This window comes from Macrosteles quadrilineatus, unplaced genomic scaffold, assembly GCF_028750875.1.
Source record: "Macrosteles quadrilineatus isolate MER2022 unplaced genomic scaffold, UCM_ALF_1.0 Scaffold_1__1_contigs__length_201487025, whole genome shotgun sequence".
NCBI lineage: Eukaryota > Metazoa > Arthropoda > Insecta > Hemiptera > Cicadellidae > Macrosteles > Macrosteles quadrilineatus.
The window spans coordinates 98,016,384-98,036,478 of record NW_026542594.1 but is presented as its reverse complement, the minus strand read 5'-3'; the positions used below and the strand labels follow the sequence as shown (position 1 = coordinate 98,036,478).

General features: G+C 33.4%; 1 protein-coding gene across 2 annotated transcripts in view; it reads right to left on the bottom strand.

The window, feature by feature from the left end:
- Window positions 1–20,095, bottom strand: part of LOC128982346 (uncharacterized) — a 40,336-nt gene that overhangs the window by 17,554 nt on the left and 2,687 nt on the right. For both annotated transcript variants that reach the window (XM_054401309.1, XM_054401315.1), the window contains 3 exons: window positions 19,220–19,344; window positions 18,715–18,889; window positions 14,961–15,137 (listed from right to left, as the gene is read on the bottom strand). In XM_054401309.1, coding sequence (XP_054257284.1) covers window positions 14,961–15,137; window positions 18,715–18,889; window positions 19,220–19,344 — 477 coding nt within the window. The remainder of the gene's footprint in view (window positions 1–14,960; window positions 15,138–18,714; window positions 18,890–19,219; window positions 19,345–20,095) is intronic.

Here is a 20,095-nt window from a genome sequence, read left to right as displayed (position 1 = left end):
ACCCACGACACTACTGCCTTGGGCCCGAAGTCCGCGACTCTACCAACTGAGCCACCGACTCACCAACCCGACTCTACGAGTGTGGTTAACTCCCTTGCGTAGTGTTAACCAGGGCTACTACATTAAAGGGCTGCGCCATTTCTACTGCCGGCGTGGCACCCAGGTCACGTGACACGTGACGTCACTAGCCTGATTGAACCGCGAGCCCAATTCACGGTAAAATTCCGCGACCAATACACGGTCATTATTAACAGTAATAGTTAAATAATATTTTTGAAACTTTGTACGCTTACAGTGTAGAGTCTAAGTAAAGCTATGGTAATAATTAAAAATTAATAATAATGTAATTTATTTATTTATTAAGGTTTTATTAGACACATTTAGTTATGTTTTTAAAATCAGACTTGAAAAAGTTGTTCTGTGGGAAAGTTTTTTTTTATTTTTTGGCCAGAGTCGTTTCGTCAGTGGAAAAGTTTTAGAGAAATAACCAAATTTAGTTTTGTATTTCTTCTTTTTTTTCTATAGTGTTTGGTTTCTTCAGAAATTTAGGTATAAGAACACGGCAAGACGCAACTTATGCTCGCGCCCGCCGGCCGTAACAGTAGTGTTCGTCTTACAATAATTGTTGTCCCCAGCTAGGTTTTTTGTTTTTGTTTTAATTGTTTGAAATTTGTTTTTAGCAAGAAGTGGTAACCCTATGATTTTATTCAAGGTGTGGTTAGTTAAATCATAGATAAAACATACTTGTTAGTTAGTCTATTGTTAAATGGTTCAAGCGATAACTGTACTCATGTTTATGTTTATAACATCCTCGAAGTTTCACCATACAGTAAATAAATATAAGTGTAATTGCTAAATACTTGTAATATATTTATTTGATGTTAAAAAACACATTTTTATTCAGTTGTTGTCTAACTTGAACAACAACTGATTAAAACTGTAACTGTAAACAGTACAGTAGTTAAATTAGTTGGACTATAAGATATACGCGCTCTGTTTGGGTCTAGTACTTGTTTATTTAAATGAGTAAATACATTTTACATGTATACTTTACAAATGATAATAATATTTACAAATAATAACAATTTGTTTTCATATGTATTTTTCATATCTGTATGAGTTTTTCTTTTTCAAGTGTCTGCCTGAAACACAATACAAAATTATTTAACTTCAATTTTGAAGAAAACACAGCAAACCTTCATATTCAGTGAATTTCAAATGGATATAAAATGTACCTCAGTAATACACGAAGCCACCTACAATTTTTTCATTAAATTATATTCATAAATAAGATATATATAACGTAATATAATATTGTAACAAATAATAATATACTGTGTTTATTAGTTATAATATCTCACTTCCCAACCGAGCTAGAGTAATAATTATAAATACTTAATTGTTTGTTTTTAAAGCTGAACCCAATTGTGTAAACCAAAGTTATATTAAAAACATAATATGTTTCTATTATATTATAATATGTAAAAAACACAGTTGTTTAGTATTAGACTTATAGTTAGTTGTAATATCCACTGTCTCATTTTACTGATTTACCGCACATATCTCCTTTTGCGATTTTAACCACTTTTTTAGCTTTTTTTATCTGCCTTCTTTTAGAGTCCAAATTGTTGTTGACACTTCTTACTCTTATGAATGTTCTCACTCTGGCATACACATGTATAGCTTGTTTGCAGATATGCGGGAACTTTTCAATTAAAACCTTTTTCATCACTCCTTAACGAAAGTAACTATTTTCGATAATAGCTGATATCAATGAAAGTAGTCGTTTCCCAAGTTCTAATTTAGGGCGAGGGAAAATCGATCAGCTGATTTTCCCTCGCTCTAAATTTACTTTCCCTCGCTCTCAATTAGTTCTCCATTTATTCACTACGCGCGCCAGTGTTTTGTTACGGTTTAATTTAATGATTTTAATCAGCTGTATGTATTTTTAAAAGTTGTGTTATTCTTTTATTTTGATGTTTAAACAAAATTTATTGAGAAATACACGTAAGTTTCTTTTTAGAAGATTTTATTTTATTTTGATGTTCAATCAAATTAATTGAGAAATCAAATTGTTTTAATATACTGAGGTCTGCTATTCTGTGTTTGTGTATTTTTGCGTCGTGATAAAAAGTATCGTTCATAACTCGTGCCGAAAGGTATTATCCGGCACTTGCTCCATTATTCCCGTCCTCGGCTTCGCCTCGTACGTGAAAATAGCTCTCACATACTCGGCTTCGCCTCGCACGTGAAATAGGGGTTCCATGTGTTCGGCTTCGCCTCACACAAAAACTTGGGCGCGCGACGGAAAATGCCACTTTCGGTCCTAGTAATGAAATATACTATTTCAGGTTCGCTATTACATGTTTATCTTTACAAAAAGAGTTTCCTTCTCCGTGAAAATTTAAAAATATAATTTCAAACTTTTATATAGTTTTTTTCCACTCTTCCGAAGGTACTGTTAGTTTACAATGAGATAAGGTCTTCAGCCACGCATCATTGTCCAAACTTTCTTCAGGTACATTTCTACTCATTGTTCCAAGTGATGGGTCTACTTTCCTGGACTTATACGTAACATATCCAGCTACGTAAGAAAGAGCTTCTTCCTCGGCCCAGCTCCTTGTTGACAACTTCGTATCTGGGTCGATCTGCTCACTCACCTTAAAATCAGGCAACAGATCAGCTTCATCCTCGTTTGTGTTTTCTGGAGGGGTTGATATTTCTAACAATCCATCACGAGAGAAAGCCGACTGGATGAGTTCCGCTGTCAAATACACATCCAAGCTGGTTTCGCCCTCCACTTCAATATTTGTTTTAGGCGAAGGTTTTGGCATTTTGTTTGAAAGCATGATTTTTTTTATTCGTGAGATGACTTCTGTTGCTGTTGGGTGGTCTGCAAACACACCAGCACCTCGAATTTGGCCAAATAAACTTTCAAGCAAGTCTTGAGTTAACCTGCTTGTCATTATGTACTTTAATCCTGATTTTTGCAACCCCTCAAAAAGCCCAATCAATGATATTATGGACATGATGATCCCCTTTTGAAAGGGTAGTAAGTTTTTCTTCCCTTTCACTCTTAACCCGTACATTTCTACTCTTACACCATCTAATATTATGTAGTAGCCCTGAGTGTTAACGACACTCGTAGAGGTTTTTAAGGTACTCTCCAAGGTTCGTACCTCAAATTTTCTGCTCGTTAATCTTATCTTTACGCAATCGTTGCTTAAACTACTATATCACATGTAATTTTAATGCACTTACAATAACAACATTATACTAGTCGCATAAGTAAAATTTGTTTATTTTCCCGATAGTTGATATTAGGTATGCTAATAGTGTGTCAATCATTACTGCATTAAGGTAGCTGAAGACATTAGTTATACAGTACATCCGGACACAGAACATGCCCTAATCGTCTTCTGATATTGATGCAAAACAGGCTAGTAACATGATAACATTGACAGACAACTGTGGGAAGTCTATCCTGAATGAGCTACACCATAGGAGTCAGTATTTGCACATGTAATGTCACATAATTTAAATTACATTTTCACTTTATAACATGGATTGCTCCGTTGCCAAAAATTTTAAATCTTAGCTTTGTAAGCATTGAAGCATTAGTTTTGGATCGCAGAACTAATTATAAACTTTATTCTTGAGTTGACAATTAATTAAATACAACTGAGTCCATTAATTTAAACATTTACTGACACAATTCTCGTTCGTGGCAATTTCCAATGATACGCAGGATTAGAGTTTACTTCAACAAACTAGAACACAGTTTAAACATATTTTATGTTTTCTACAACATTAATCAGGGATATATCATTTATAAATCAAAGTTTATACATTAAAATCAAAGTTATAAAAAGTGTAAATATCTTAGTTATAAGATGTCATTGAATTATAACAAAACATAGTACGAATTAAAAATTCAATTTAAAAATCACAAAAATTAATATGAGTATTTTATTTGATCAAATTAAGTAAATAATTATAACCCGTGTTTACTGAGTTTAAATTCGAATGTTAACAGCAGTTCCAAATCAATATTGTCAAACTATCCGTCTTGGTTATTGTCGGATTACACATCTACGGACCAAGACCTTTCTTTTGACGCCACTACCATATTTCAACGCCTAGCCGTCTCTCATTTTAGTGGATTCAGGCCTAAGCCGATGTTCAACTAAATACATGGATTATATATGCATATATTTGTTCAATTAGTGATTTTTTAACCTGGGTAAACTGAATTTAAAGGGCTGTTAAAGGCTTCATAACAAATGTAGATGATTTGTTTGGTTTAAGAATAAACCATTTGTGAGTGATAACCGCATACAGCGATGACTATATCTGCAAGCAGGAAAACACTCATGCAACGTAAATATTTTAAAACTAAGTCTGGGTCTCTATGTTTAATTTATCATCAACGTCAAGTGAACATAATCGTGGCCAATGTATGGCTCAGGCTCATGCTTTAATACCACAACCAGCACGCAACATACCCGCGCCCGCACTCTCTTATCATACAAGGACCAGGATCGTTGATAACTGTTACTTGTCAAGGTCAACGCCCGTCATACCTGTCACACTCCAGGAGAATATATACATCCACACTATTAAAACAATAACCCCGCCGCAGCAAACGTGCAGACTAAGCGAATTATAATCCTTCTCATTGAATTTTTACAAAAACGTCCATTAACTGGTCATATTTATTCTCTGTTTCAATAACAGTAGATTTGACGAGTTCTTAGGTTTGCTGCATATTTTGTTTCCAGTATATACATGTTTATAGTAAAATCTGCCACTCGGGTGTAGTTTGAATAAAACGTGCACACTGACGTATGTTTAATGAGTTATTGAACCAAGAGCCTGGCCTGATTCGACTAAAATGAGGGAAAGGGTTTTGATGGCTTTAGTATCACAAAAGTCAGTGTTTTTTTTTTAATAATATAAGTAAAATATAATAACAGTAAAATTGTTGTCTTATTCAATTACACTATCACATGATCTCTTTATGCAATTGTCTAGATATTACCAATTTTACTGGGGGATTTAAAATAAATTAGAGAACAACAACTTGTGCTAACTTGTAGAAACACAGCTTTATATACATCAAGTTCAATGTATTTAAGTAAAACACTTTATATCATAAATCTATTTAGGTGGCATTTCAATATTATTCTTTAAACATGTTTGTGAAAAAACTGTTTGCTCAATGTGCGCTGCAACGAGGGTACAATTGTTTTAATTTGTTACGATGTAATAGCTAGCTTGTTGTAAATCAGGGGAATCATCACGCATACGTAATTGGTCAACAAGCATAATCCACGGATCAAGTGTTAATGACAAATAATATTACGTAAACTATTTTTGTACTGGAACTTTGATGAAATTATTTTCCAGTTTGCGTTTTCTACACTTTGTAAAGCACTTATAAATGTTAATCTATAAATACAATAGTGTGTTTGGAATGGTATTTTTAGCTTTACGAAGGTCTAACCAATGTTATTTGAATAACATTTCACAAAGCTTAGCCTCTGGCTGGTGGTTTATAAAAAGACCAGAACACACTCAATAGGAACACGTATGACTCATTTTGAGTTTAACTTGTTTAAAATGTTTTTGTATTCATGCTCATAGGCAGGTATTAAACGGCTGATGCAATAATAACGGAGGAAGTTTTAATTGATTCCTGTGACAATTTTCGAACTCATTTTGTATTCATGGAGTATTTCAGAGCGTGGTTGATTTATGCTATCAGAGTATTTTTAATGAAGTTTCCAAAAGTAGTTATATATTTTCATAGCTTTGACTATATACTTATTGTAATAGTGATTGACACTACACTATATCTGTTATCGAAACTATAGCTATAACAAAACTATAACAAATCGCTGCCATGAACTAGGTTAAATCATTGACGTATAATATGTACGTATATAAAAACGTCCTATAAGAAATTAACTAGATATTAGTTATTATTTGTGATGTCCTTCCTTCCCATCTTAACACAATAGGGCCGGTACAGTTTTTCATTGCTTTAGGCTAGGCTTTTAGAAGGTCGTGGAATATAAGATGTAGCCTTTATAGTGATTTGCGAGATGTAAACTCGGGAAATCGAGGAACAAAGCCCCGCGCTCTACCACCAGACCAGTTTGCACCTTAATACATGGATCTATCTTATATAGAATTGTTTGTAATGAATTTAGAACTTTACTATACAGTTGTTATACAACACTGAATATAGAGCAGCATGTAATATAAATTATTCTTGGACTGGCTTTCTTACGAAGCGGGCAGTGTGGGTCACTCTGCGTTATAAAGAGACATCATTTTATTTTTGGAATGCTATGAAAAATCTTTTGTAGCAGTTTAAATCATTGAATGCATAACATTGATAAGGTAACCTTGTGACCATTGTCAAAACTAGTTTTTACTTTCTCCCCCTATACCATAGTATATGGAGAAAGTATTGTTTTCGTCAAAATTTTCGAGTTTGAGTTTTGAGTGGATGTATTCGTTTTGGGTCCCCCTGGACCCAAAAAAGTGGTTTTCGAAGTGATGTCTGTGTGTGTGTCTGTGTGTCTGGATGTGTACAGAGCTAGAGACTACACCTGTGGTCTGATTTCGATTAAATTCGGTATGTAGGTTCTAATCTATGGTATCTCCAGGCATTTTTTTTATTTTTTTTGAAATTTTGATTTTTAATGGGGATTTTCCCATAAAACCCCATAAAAAACGGGAAAAATCGGATTTTCTCAAAAATGGCCCGAACGATTTTGATAAAAATTTAGTATGTTGTAGCCCTTTAAATTCTGAACAAAATGGTACAAATCCCATTTCTGTAAAAATTACGGTTCAAAAGTTATGGTAAATTATGTTATTTTCCCATAAAAACCCCATAAAATAACGAAAAATAGGATTTTAGACAAAAATCCGGTTTTGATTTAACATAGTATGTTATGGTCCTTACAATTTTGATAGTTTTTTTTCATTTTTTAGAAATTTTTATTTTTAATGGGGAATTTCCCATAAAACCCCATAAAATAACGGAAAAATAGGATTTTCCCAAAATTGGCTCAAAACGATTTTGATAAAAACTTAGTATTTTATTGTCATTTAAATAATGAAGAAAATTGTACAAATCCCATTTCCGTATATTTACTCACACCGCTTACGCATGATAAAGGTTGTTGACAAACTTATGGGAGAAAGTATGTGTCAGAATGCTGATACCGTTTATTTATAATGTAATTCTAAACCTGTCACCGCGATTGAATTTAGCGGTCCATTTTAGCGAATTTCCCTTTTAGGGAATATGCTATTGCAGTAAGTCTCATGGTAAAACTTGGACACGGAACCGATTGACTTATTTAAATTTTGATTACCTCAGAGACCAAAAGTACCATCTGTTAAGATATTATTAAAACGAGTTCACAAACCAGCATGATCGGACTTAAATAACTATGGGTAAAAAAATTGTAATAACTTCCCATTTTCCCAAAAATGTGTTCCCATGTTTACCGTCAAAACGTAAAATTTGGCTATTTCTTTGTAAACCAATTAGTAAAACTAGAAAACAGATATTTTAGTATATTGAAGTGATGTTGTACACATAATGGATTCGGAGAGAATACAACAACTTTTAGTACAAGTTCCCGTGTTATTCTTATGTAGAATAAATTAGCTGTTATAGGTTGCTTGTTTAGGGATATATTTTGAACAAAGTCAGAAATTCTATGTTATACCTTTGACTATTATCCAATAGTCAATGGTTATACCTACTAACGTTTTACTATCACCCTCTTTATTACCTTTCCTGTAGCAGTACACTCAAGTACTCGTTAAAACCAATGTTATTTAAATCTTATAATATTATAAATCTGAAAGTTTGTGAGTTTGTGTGTGTGTTTCTGTGTGTGTTTGTTGCTCAATCACGCATAAACTACTGGACGGATTGGGCTGAAATTTGGCATGATGATAGCTCACATTCCCGATTAACATTAAAGCATATTATTATCCCAAAAATCCTTTCGGGCTCCGCCCCAGTGGCTCTGTAGTTCCCCATGTTAACCTTATGGTTTTTCATATTTAAAAGGAATTAATGAATCTTAACAGCTGTTTCAATTAAACAAGTTGGTTCTGTTCTATGATGTTCAATAGCATAAAAGTTACAAGGTTTACCAACAGGGTGCAGCACTATTATTTTTTTTAATCTATGACAACAGCTAATTTCCAACCAAAAGGTGAGTGAGCGTAGCGAACGAACTTCAACCTGGAGGCGAGTTAGCGTAGTGAACGAGATAACCTGAAGGCAAGTGAGCGCAGCGAACGAGCTCCAACCCAAAGGTGAGTGAGCGTAGCGAACGAACCTTAACCAGGACGTGAATGAGCTATGCGAATACTTATGAAGTTAAACGGGGCAAAGCCCGCGGGTACAGCTAGTAGGAAATAAAACTGACATATTTTTTGCACAATTCGTTTAATCTGCTGGTTTTCTGCTGTGGTAGCATTTTAGTTGTATACAACAGGCATTACCCAGATAACCTTTTCGCCCTTATTTGAAATACCATTCTAAAAGTGTATTTTAATTTTTTTTAAGTGATGGAATAGTTGTGTTAAATAAATTTAGTACAAATCATTTGCTTTGTAGAAAACGATTTATTAAATGCCACTGCATGGAAAATACCATTTAATGATATTGTCCATTAATCAAAAGCTGACCAACTAGCAAACAATCACGACGTAGTTTCCACACCCTACTTGCAAGGGAGTGTTTGATGAGCTGTAGCTGTTGTAGCTGTAAGCGTTGTAAACAAACTACTGTCGTTTGTTGCTGCACGTCGAGCTTATCTCTCCTGGTCGCTGTTGAGCTAATGGCGGCCATTTATAACCAGTATTATATAGTTGATAAAAATAGTGTTTACCATATTTGTCTACCAATCTACTTTAGGAATATTTTTAAAACACTTTTAATGGAAAGCAGTACCCAGCCCTGAAGTATCCCCTAAATGTATATTACAATTATTTTAACCAAACAGCGTTGTTCAATTGTCATTTCGTATAGCTCTCCACGGATTTCATTAGTTTTAGTTTACATTTTAGTATAACCTGTTTAGTTTCATTTTAGCTATTTATTCATAATAGTTTTATTTCTACTGTTCACTAATATCACTTATCGTATTTATCGCACCAATACAGTCATAATTCAGTTCAAATAATAGCTTTTTTTCATGAATGGGAATAAATCTGACGATTTTAAGGTAATATTTTGTTTTGAAAATCTAGCTAACTAAATTAAAATTGAAATTAGCTGAGTCTACAGGTTTGCTGCAGCGGCGGGTATTTTAATTATACTAAAACATTGCTTCACATGCACCGTAACTGCATAAATAAAATTCGACACAACTTTGTAATGTGATTCTGTGTGTGTACATTACAATTTTATTAAAATCCAATAGCCATTAAGAGTTCACTGTGCCGCATAATTGACTAGCTTTTGGTTATTAGCCATAACAAATTTACTACAAAATTCACATTTTTGCCTTTTACCTAGAAGGGGAAAAACTTAAGTGCATCCGTTTGTATACATTGAATACAGGGTAAACCAACGGAAACTGGATGTATTTCAAATGGATAGTGTACGTGCATTAGTTATTGTGGAGGGGTACAATAGGTGTAATTCATTGCTGAATATTACGCAATTTTAGTAGCCACGGGGACGTTAAACACATTATATGTTTGCCCATGATGAGTATGTGGGACATGGTGAGCCTATCTCGGCAGCGAAACGATTGTTTTAAGTTCCCTTTCATCTTACACACCACGATATAGTTTCCAGCCAAATACAATCCTCAGGTTGATTAGCGGTTTGAGGAAATATGAATGTATATTATATCGGAAAAAATCTACTCGAAATACTCTTAGAACTCTGAAGATGTTGAAACGGAAGCTTAGATATGATCAAGCACTTTTTTCAGGTAACAGGTGAGACAACAATGTTTGATAAAACAATACCGTACCTATGTTTATTTTCAACAAGATTCATCGTCCACCCTGATCAGAATTCAATGGCCGTGGTGTGTCCAGTCCCTTCCCAGACTGTGTTATACAGACAGCAAAATTATTTTATCTATATCTATACTTATTTAATACGCAAGCAGGTTTTTTGTGACAATTACTCCTCCGAAACTACTGAACCAATTGACATGTTTTTGGTGTCATTGGAAAGAGCGTAACGTGAAGTTGTGCAGGAAACTTTCTTTTTAAGGAAATAATTAGAGAGTGAGCCCCTGGGGCCCTTTAAAGTTTCGTATTTATCCATAAGATTAACATGGAAAGCAAAATTTGTTATGGAACTCCAGCTGTTGTCAGAAATTAAGAGTGAAATATTTATTGATGGTATCCATGGTAACAAAGAACAACCCACAAAATTTAAAAATGTAAACAAGCAGAACTAACTGTCAAATTAATTTTGATTTCACAATTCCACACAGCTGGTACAAACATATTAAATACTGCATGATTATTAGAACAGGAACGGTAGGGATCATAAACATGAATCAAATATGTCACTCGCCCGAATCATTTTTGTCTATGCCAGAATGTAAACATTTAACATTGATTAAATGGAACTGTCAAACTATATGTTAATGTCATTAGTATGGAATTCTTTCAACATCATTTGTTGATTGAGTTAGTTTCAATATTTTTGAACTGGTGTAATAATATTTTACAGGAAATAATTGTTAGATAAATTCATGGATATAAGTAAAAATTCAGATTCTTCAATCTTTACTGTTATTAAAATTGTGTATCCGCAGCAAACCTTCAGACTAAGCGAATTTCCATTTACCTGGCTTAATTATTACAAAGATTAATTATTCCCTTAAAATGGTAATTTTTTTCCTATTTAAATAACATTAAGTTAATTTTAATATGCGTACTTAGGTTTGCTGCTACAGGGAAGGTAGGTATGTTTTTGTTGAAATGTTGATAACTAAGTATGATTGTTATTGGTTTGCAAATCCTGTAATACTTTACAATTGCTCGAATTCGAGCAACATGTACACTAGTACTTATTTAATACGCAAGCAGGTTTTTTGTGACAATTACTCCTCCGAAACTACTGAACCGATTTACATGTTCTTGGTGTCATTGGAAAGAGCGTAACGTGAAGTTGTGCAGGAAACTTCCTTTTTAGGGAAATAATTAGAGAGTAAGGCCCTGGGGCTCTTTAAAGTTTCGTATTTCTCCATAAGATTAACATGGGAAACAAACATTGTTATGAAACTCCAGCTGTTGTCAGAAGTTAAAAGTGAGAAGAAGAACATATGTTAAATGTAAACAGTCAATAAGTTTGCTAATTTAACAGTTAGTTTGCCACAAACATTTACTTACTCGGTTGAAATGAAATAGTTACTATTTGAATTTGGGTTGGCGTAATTATTACAATGGGAAAAAACGAGAGAGCCTGGATAAATTGATATACTAAAAAGAAAACTGAATTAACACTGTGCTGCATTTCTTAGTAATCATTGAAAGAGACGATTTGCAAACTATGGAAACATAGGAAAGTCATAGTACACCACCAAGGGGAAGAAATAGAAATAATGTGTGTTATAAACACTAAAAAACAAAATCTGCTTTTGAAAAATGATAAGATATTTACAAGAAATGTTGATTATATCGATCTGTTATGTACATCTTGAGTAATCATTGAGTCGAATCTTTTATAGTCATAAAAAAATATGACTGTTATTCGTTTTAAAATAACGCCTGTAATACTTAGCAATTGCTCGATTTCGAGCAACAGGGACACTAGTTGAAATAAAAACATAACAATGTCTATAATTTATAGAATGTTGTAAAAAGGTGACCGATGCAGCACTTTTGTCCGAACTATTTTTTTTACTTTTTTGTATTAAATTTCTTAAAAGATTTAGGTTAGTTTAAAATTGTATTTAATAAAAAAAATTATTAAATTTCTTATTCTTCTAGAAAAACATTCCTTGTACATCGGTTAAAGATATAATTGAATAAACGGACGATTTTACGAAGATTAATGATGTTATAGACAATCAACTATAACAATAACTGTCATAATAATATGCGGATATATCCACCTACCGTCCGCTATGCACAAAATGCAAGCGTATACATCCGCCTAATAGTCCTGGAAGGCTTTTACGTTTATATGATGCGGTTTTCACGTTTCACGTGATATACTGTGGCTCAAAGGTTGCCATATTTGAGCGTTAGTGATTTTTTTTGCGTTATAAAATGTCAAGCCTACACTCACAAACCTCAAACCCTGATGTCTGTTAAGGATGCAATTAACAAGGAAGGGTGCAAATTAATGGTGGCCATCAAATGCCAAGACGTGTAATGGAAAAATAAAAAAAAAAAAATGCTTGAATCCTGCATGAAAGAAAGTGGACACTATCTACTGACATTTGTTTATTAGCAAAGGACATCTGAGAAGTCTAGCCATCTAGGTTTAGTAAATATTTTAGTAATATTCTACTGTAATAAAAGATAAAATTGGCATACAAACGAGTGAGTAATGGTTGTCTTAAAAAAAGAGGGATAGACTATCCAAGCCAATTTCCTACCAAGAACTTTGCCTAGTCTTAACGTAATAGTTATCGAGAGCGATCAAGATTAATAAAGTAAAAGCTGAGCTACTTTTATCTTAAACACATGGTACACAGTGTATTATGTAAGGATTTATATTGCATTATACTACAAAATACGGGATGTTTTAAATAATCAATTTGCCTGTTAAAATAAAACTAAAATTTTTTAAAGTTTTTATTGGTTGCCAGCATTGCTTATTTATAGCGTATCCTTGTCAATCTTTCTGGTGTAGCAATAGGCTGCTTGAGGACCAATGCCGTAGGGCTTATGAGCCAACGTGTTCAAATAGTACGATCCTCGTGCACTGTAACACGGTGTTCTAGTTAGTAAAATAAATAGTTAAAAAGTAGGTATATGATTGGATATTATGACGTGGTTTTGAAACAAACACCTGAGAAGAAGATTCACAACAAGAAAGATGAGAAAGTACGTGTAGGATCTGCAATAGTTCATAGTAATGGGAATAAATTGAAAGAAATATCATATTTAGTACACTCAGTCGACAAAAGCCACAAAGATTTATGGGAGCAACTATGATATTTAATAAATAAAATTGCAAAAGTTGCAATGACTTTTGAACCGTAAATGTTACAGTGATGGGGGTACCGTTGTTTTAAGGGTTTTTATGGAGAAATCACCATTAAAATCAAAATATCAAAAAAAAAATGGTAAATCTTCTAGAGATGCCATGGACCATTTACCAAATGTAATCAAAATCTGACCATCGGTAGATTTTTAGCACAAACACACACACTCACACACAGACAGACAGACACACTTTATTTACACAGTATTTATATAGAATATAAGATATAGTTTTAAGTTTTCAACCACGCGTGTTTACAACACATGGTTGCTCATGGAATTGTATAAAAGCTATTTTATATGAATAAAGATTTTTGAACTGAATTGCACATAATTTTGATAACCACTTTTTTGGTTTAAGGAGGGGCCCAAAACAGATATTATCCACCAAAAATCAAATGTTGACAAAAAACATACTTTCTCCCCTATACTTACCTACTATAGAGGGAGAAAGAAAAAGTAGACAAGGCTCCGCCTGACCATTTGTAATATTTATTATTCATAAGACCTTTGAAAGGTTTATCATGATTTTACTACCCTAAAGTCTACTTCTGAACCAGCAAATCAGAGGTAATTTGTGTACTATAATTTACCGAGTCAACAAACTAATTTTGAAATAGATTAAACAACCAAATTAAAACTTAAAAGTAAAGTTTGGTATCTATTCTTCAATAAAATAAACCAAATGAAATATATTAATGAGGTTTTAAACCTTTTTCAACAAACTAATATATTTGGTTAACTCAAGTGATTAGTTTCTACGTGTATTACTGGCTAAACACTCTGCATATCTCACCCTTCCACAGGCGGGAACGTAATTGACACACTTGCTCTGGCGTTACAAAGACAGGTCTTGAAACGTAGCCAGCTTGGACATGACCTTGCGACCCACAGCTCAGGATACAGGATTACGTTCCAGAAATATTTGCATACCTTCCAATGGCTGCAGTTGTAATTTTCCGCTGAAGAAAAAATTTAACTATTACATTTGTCTATTACGCTAGTGAAAGTATTATATGCCCCATTGTGTAAATAATGTAAATTAAAAGATGTTTGTTTACTTTGGAAAGAAGATAGTTTAAAACCGTGGGAATACAGTTAAATAAATAATCATTAAGTTTGTCCTTCACAGTGGTTTTATAATTTTTTTTTAAACCAAACACTTTTTGTTGAATACATTATTTGTGACGTACTCCTAGGTAAATATAATGCACATTTTGAACTCCAGTATATGCATAAATAATAAATCTCTGAGATTTTAAATTGAAAAATCAAACCACGATATTGTCTTAGTACTTTCCGTGGCGTGGACAAAATCCTTCTTTGTCACAACTAATATATAAATTTAACTTATTTATGACAAATTATGTTGTATTAATTGTCATATAATCTGCTAGTGTAATTTATTTAACACACCAGCCAGAAATATAATTAATAAGGAGGGGTTGATAAAAAAATCTTAATTACAAATAACGTGAAAGTAAATAACAAATGAAAATTGTATTAGGTTACTAAAACCAAAATGGGTTTCACCCCCTCCTTACTGTGGTGGCAACGTACTACTCAAAATAATATTATTTGTGTTGAAACAGTTCAAAATGGCCAATATCATAGGACTGCTTGTTTATGAAAATTTTCTGTGAATTATTTTAAAGTTAAATTTAAAAGGCGCCATCCTAAAAGGTTACCTACTCAAAATGGAGAATGTGAGCTACAGTGATTTTACTTACAAAAGTAACATCCGGGCTGTATCCAACCGTTGTTGAAGATGAAATCAGCGGTGCCCCTGCGGTAAAGTGTTCCAAGCGCGATTGAGTTGGTGTGGTATATGTGCACTAGTTGAGCGTCGTCCTTGGAAACGGGTTTGTTGAACACTCCGGATAACCCTAGTGTAAATGGGTCTAAAGCTGAAAAAGGTATTTTGGTAAAAACAGTACCCTCAAAATTATTTATCCTCTAATTATTTTTAGAGCCTCATATTGATCTTTGATCGAAAATTCATAATGATTTAATAACAATTTCATTTTACTTAAATTATTTAGTACCAATAATTAAAGAAAAGTGTATAGGTTACTCTTGGGATTTTTCATTTTTGGTGATCCTCTTCTTACGATAAATTTTTTTACTGTCATTACTGTGGTGACACTAGTTTGTTAATGAGATCTCTATATATATAGCTGGAGTAATGTGAATAAAAACCCCATACCTCTTCTCGTTTCTTCTACCATCAGTTACATTATTACTGTCATTCGACCAAATTAATCTATTCCAGTACTATAGAAGGGTGAGCTGTGAGTCTTGCTTCTGTTAAATCTCCCATTATAGGCCCTAGTCACTAACAAGACTGCAAGATCGTGTCACTCATCGTACACTTATCTCCTTTCATACTTGGCCCAAAATACTCGTAAAGTACAGGGCTTAGATTTTAGCTACTCCTTACTGTTTCTTTGACAAAACATTTCGTAACATTGTCAAATTACATATTATCAGTCTTTTGTACTTGAGGAAAAATTATCTTATGGTATCTATCCATCAAAAGCTTCGTAAAACAATGTTCTGGGTCCAATATATTGGATATTTGTTTTATATGCTAGGCATTTTACATTTTTCAGCTGTCCTTGAACTCCAAGAATTCCATTTTCATCCAGAAAGGGAGTTTTTTTGTCAAATTTGATGATCATTCTATTTAAAAGCCTGTTTAAATTTTGGTATAACTATAGACAAACCAACACAAGCACACTTCTCTTCCTATTATAAATCTAGATACTCGTTTTTCGTGTCTAGTAAATGTTGGCCAAATGTCGTTTCAATATTTAGAGTTAATTTAATGATTTATGTTTTACTGTTTGGTTACTACCCGGAGGATGTTATATATTATGTGTGTTCATATGTTTATCTGTGCTCTGAACCAACAATTTTCTTGTTCCACCAGGAACCTGGTGCAATCAGCTGTTTTCTTCAAATGAAACCCATCTCCAATCCTTATATTTAGCGTCTTCTTTGATTTTCGTAATCCTTTTAGAAGTCTTATACATAGTGAAACGTATTTAATTAATCAAATGTATTAAATAAATAATATTTATTTTATTTTGAAACAAAGTTTTGTAGGTGAACTTGTAAAAAATAAGCATAGCAACAAGAAATAGTCATATCATAATAAATAATACTAATATTATAAATGTGAAAATTTATGTGTTTGTTTGTTTGAAGTTCAATCACACATCAAATACTGGATAGATTGGGCTGAAATTTGCATGATGATAGCTCACATTCCCGATTGACATATAGGCATATTCTTAGCTCAAAAATCCGTTCGGGCTCCACCCCAGTGGCTCTGAAATTCCCCATGTTAACCTTGTGAGTGTTTATATAAAAGAAATTAAAGAATTTAGTCAGCTGTTTCAACTATTTAAGTTGGTTCTATGATATGCAATAGCATCAACAAAAATATAAGGTTTACCAACGGGGTGCAGCCTACTATTATTTTTTTCTTTGCATTTATGACAACAGCTAATTTGAACTAAGCAGCAACAAATAGCTGTGATAGGCCTATGCAGTGAGAACTGTCAAAGTAGGATTGTTTACAGTTATGTTTGTGTTTTTAATTTAATAATTTGTGATTTTGTGCGAATGTTTGGTAATTTATATTGTGTAGGTGCAGTGGTAGAAGTTTATGGCTATTGGTATATGTGTTATATACTATAGCATACTGTAATTTTAAAGAACCGAATTTGACCTAACTGCGTCCTTCCCCATTTCAAATGCAAAGCTTGAGTATAACTGCAATCAGCATTTTATACTTATATACCAACCCCGTACAAAAGATGGGTACTCTGCTAGTTAATTTCAAATGGTTAAATAACAAAATAGTTAAGAACACATTACAGTTTTCTTCCTTTATAAATTCCATTCTACCGGATGACTCTTTGGTATCCTTGCGTGTCTTGGAACAATAGTGTGGTACCATACTGGCTTATCAGCTTTTGGTATTTGCAGGGACTGTGTAGGGGCATTAGGTTTATAGGAAGACTGATGAAATCTAACAGTTTGTTCTTGGATTTTCATGAACGAGTTTGCTGTCATCACTGTTTCCATTCAACCGTCGTTCCAAATTGATACAGCCACCAGATGTTTTTTTTGTGATTTTTTTTGATCGTATTGTTCTTGGATGGAAGATGAGAGTTTAGTTACTTAATCAGTAATATCGAAAAGCTTCTCATTTAATCTATGTGTCTTCCCCATCTCTGACCTATACCTACTCTTGGTTATTAAAGTAACCATAAAGTAACAATGCTAAATTTCATTGATTTGGCAATGTTTTTTTGAAACATTTATATGTTTTGGAAGTTTTATCATGCCACTAAAGAAGTTGATCGAATTCAAGAATCTTTATTCTTGTTTAATATTAAGCTGCTTATATCTAACTAGCTGTAACCCGCGGGCTTTGCCCCGTTTAACTTCTTAATTTTCAAGATTATCTCGTTCGCATGGCTCAATCACGTCCTGGTTGAAGTTTTTTCGCTACGCTCACTCACCTTTAGGTTGGAGCTCGTTCGCTACGCTCACTCACCTTTAGGTTTGAGCTCGTTCGCTACGCTCACTCACCTTTAGGTTGGAGCTCGTTCGCTGCGCTCACTTGCCTTCAGGTTAGCTCGTTCGCTACGCTAACTCGCCTCCAGGTTGAAGTTCGTTCGCTACGCTAACTCGCCTCCAGGTTGAAGTTCGTTCGCTACGCTCACTCACCTTTTGGTTGCAAATTAGCTGTTGTCATAAATGTAAAAGAAATAATAGTGCTGCACCCTGTTGGTAATTTTTGTAACTTTTTTGCTATTGAACATCACAGAACAGAACCAACTTGTTTAATTGAAACAGCTGTTAAGATTCAATAATTTCATTTCTCATAAGGTTAACATGGGAAACTCCAGAGCCACTGGGGCGGAGCCCGAAAGGATTTTTGAAATAAGAATATGCCTATATGTTAATCGGGAATGTGAGCTATCATCATGCCAAATTTCAGCCCAATCCGACCAGTATTTTTCGCGTTCACTTGTCACAAACATACATCCATACATCCATACATCCATACATCCAAACTTTCTCATTTATAATATTAGTAGGATAAAACATTAGTTACAGTTGCTACAGTAATGTCTTATTTTTATTTGTTTTAATTGAAAAGTTGTCTAACCTCATATATTTAAATGCATATTTTATGAGATGTATATCTAGGTATCCGATGTTTATAGTAAACATATCGTCGAGAGTCAATAGAGAATCATTTAAGTCTTTGTAAATATACATTATTAAATGTAAATAATACCCAAATGGTACTTTATGTTAAGACAAGTTAAGCTAGTTAAGCTAATTGGCTATTATTAGCAATGATTATCGAATATCATAAATTGTTTGACTTCAATTTATAGCTATAACAGCAATATGAAGTTTATTGCAAAAGGTTTTTAGGTAGGTAGTAGTTTCCCTTACCGGTTATAGATTTTATTCTTTCTCCACCATTATAAGAAGAAACGTATCGTCCTATGTATCCTGAAATTTGGGATGAAAAGCAGAACCCCACAATATGAATCTGATTGGCATTTATCAGTTCCTTCACAATTAATGAGTTGAAAAAGTTGCCTAAAACTGTACCTACTTCCTGTAACTGAAAAAAATGTAACAGTAAGAATAAATAAAACGTAAACACGACTGATTCATGGTACTAGTGTATCATAAATGAGAAATGTTTCAAACTCTATTTCAAACTAGGACTGCATTCAGTGAAATACAGTGAGGGATGGTATTTGATATATTGAAAAAATAAAAGCAACGCCTAAAGATTAAATGAACTCTTGAATTATAAAACTGGATTATGAAAGACCGTATTAGGTACTACACTGTAGTGAAGCTACGTTTTTAAGTAAGCGACGAAACAAAAATATTGGTCTTGTAAAAGCTAAAGAAAGATTTTTGTAGCTTTATTTGTATTATTTACCTTAGTTTTACCTGCAGGAATAAATATTGATCTTACGACGTGTTTCAGCATGAAGTCCATTACGTTTGGCATGTTAAATAGAAACAAGTTGTACTCATTCCATATTAGCCTTCTCATAGCCAGTGCTGTTGACAAATTCTTATTAGAATTGGCAGTCTAAAATGTGTTTGATCATAATTGTGGGCAACTGCAAAAACACTTGGATAATCTTAATTTATATGATGAAAAGGCCTTTGTCTTCTTGCTCTTCCTGTGAAAGCCACCTCAATTTAGCACTATTTATTTACACTATTTGCACTATTTTTAAAATATTTATAATGCAAGACCTTTCGCTCATGCTATTGTGTGGTTTGGCCCGTTCTATAGTCCAATTCAAATGTTACCGTAAACAAAGTCGTTCAAATGGACGTAGATTCAGAAGTTTGTACCAAATGTCATCAAAACCGCTTCATTTTCACTTCAGTCATCGTGCTTACTATAATAGGAAAAATTGTAGTAAGAACCGAACTAGGCAAATAGAAATTAGCTTGGTATGCAGAGTTGCTGCTTTGGGGGTATTATCAATATACTGAAGTTACAATTACGGATGTTCATGGCGTCCTCATGACTAATAAGTGATACGAGTAATACGTTTTATATGATTTTATTAATTTCATGTATACGATTTAAAGCACAGCTGGTAATTAAACAAAGAAAGTAATACCCCCGCAGCAGGAAACCTGCAGACTAACCGAATTTCCATTTGCCTGACTGGATTTACACTAAAATGTCTCCTTAAAAATATCACATTTATTCCCTATTTAAATAACATTAGGTTTAGGTTTGCTGCAACAGGGAGGGTAAAAAGGTATTTTTTTTTTTTGTAAAATGTAATGG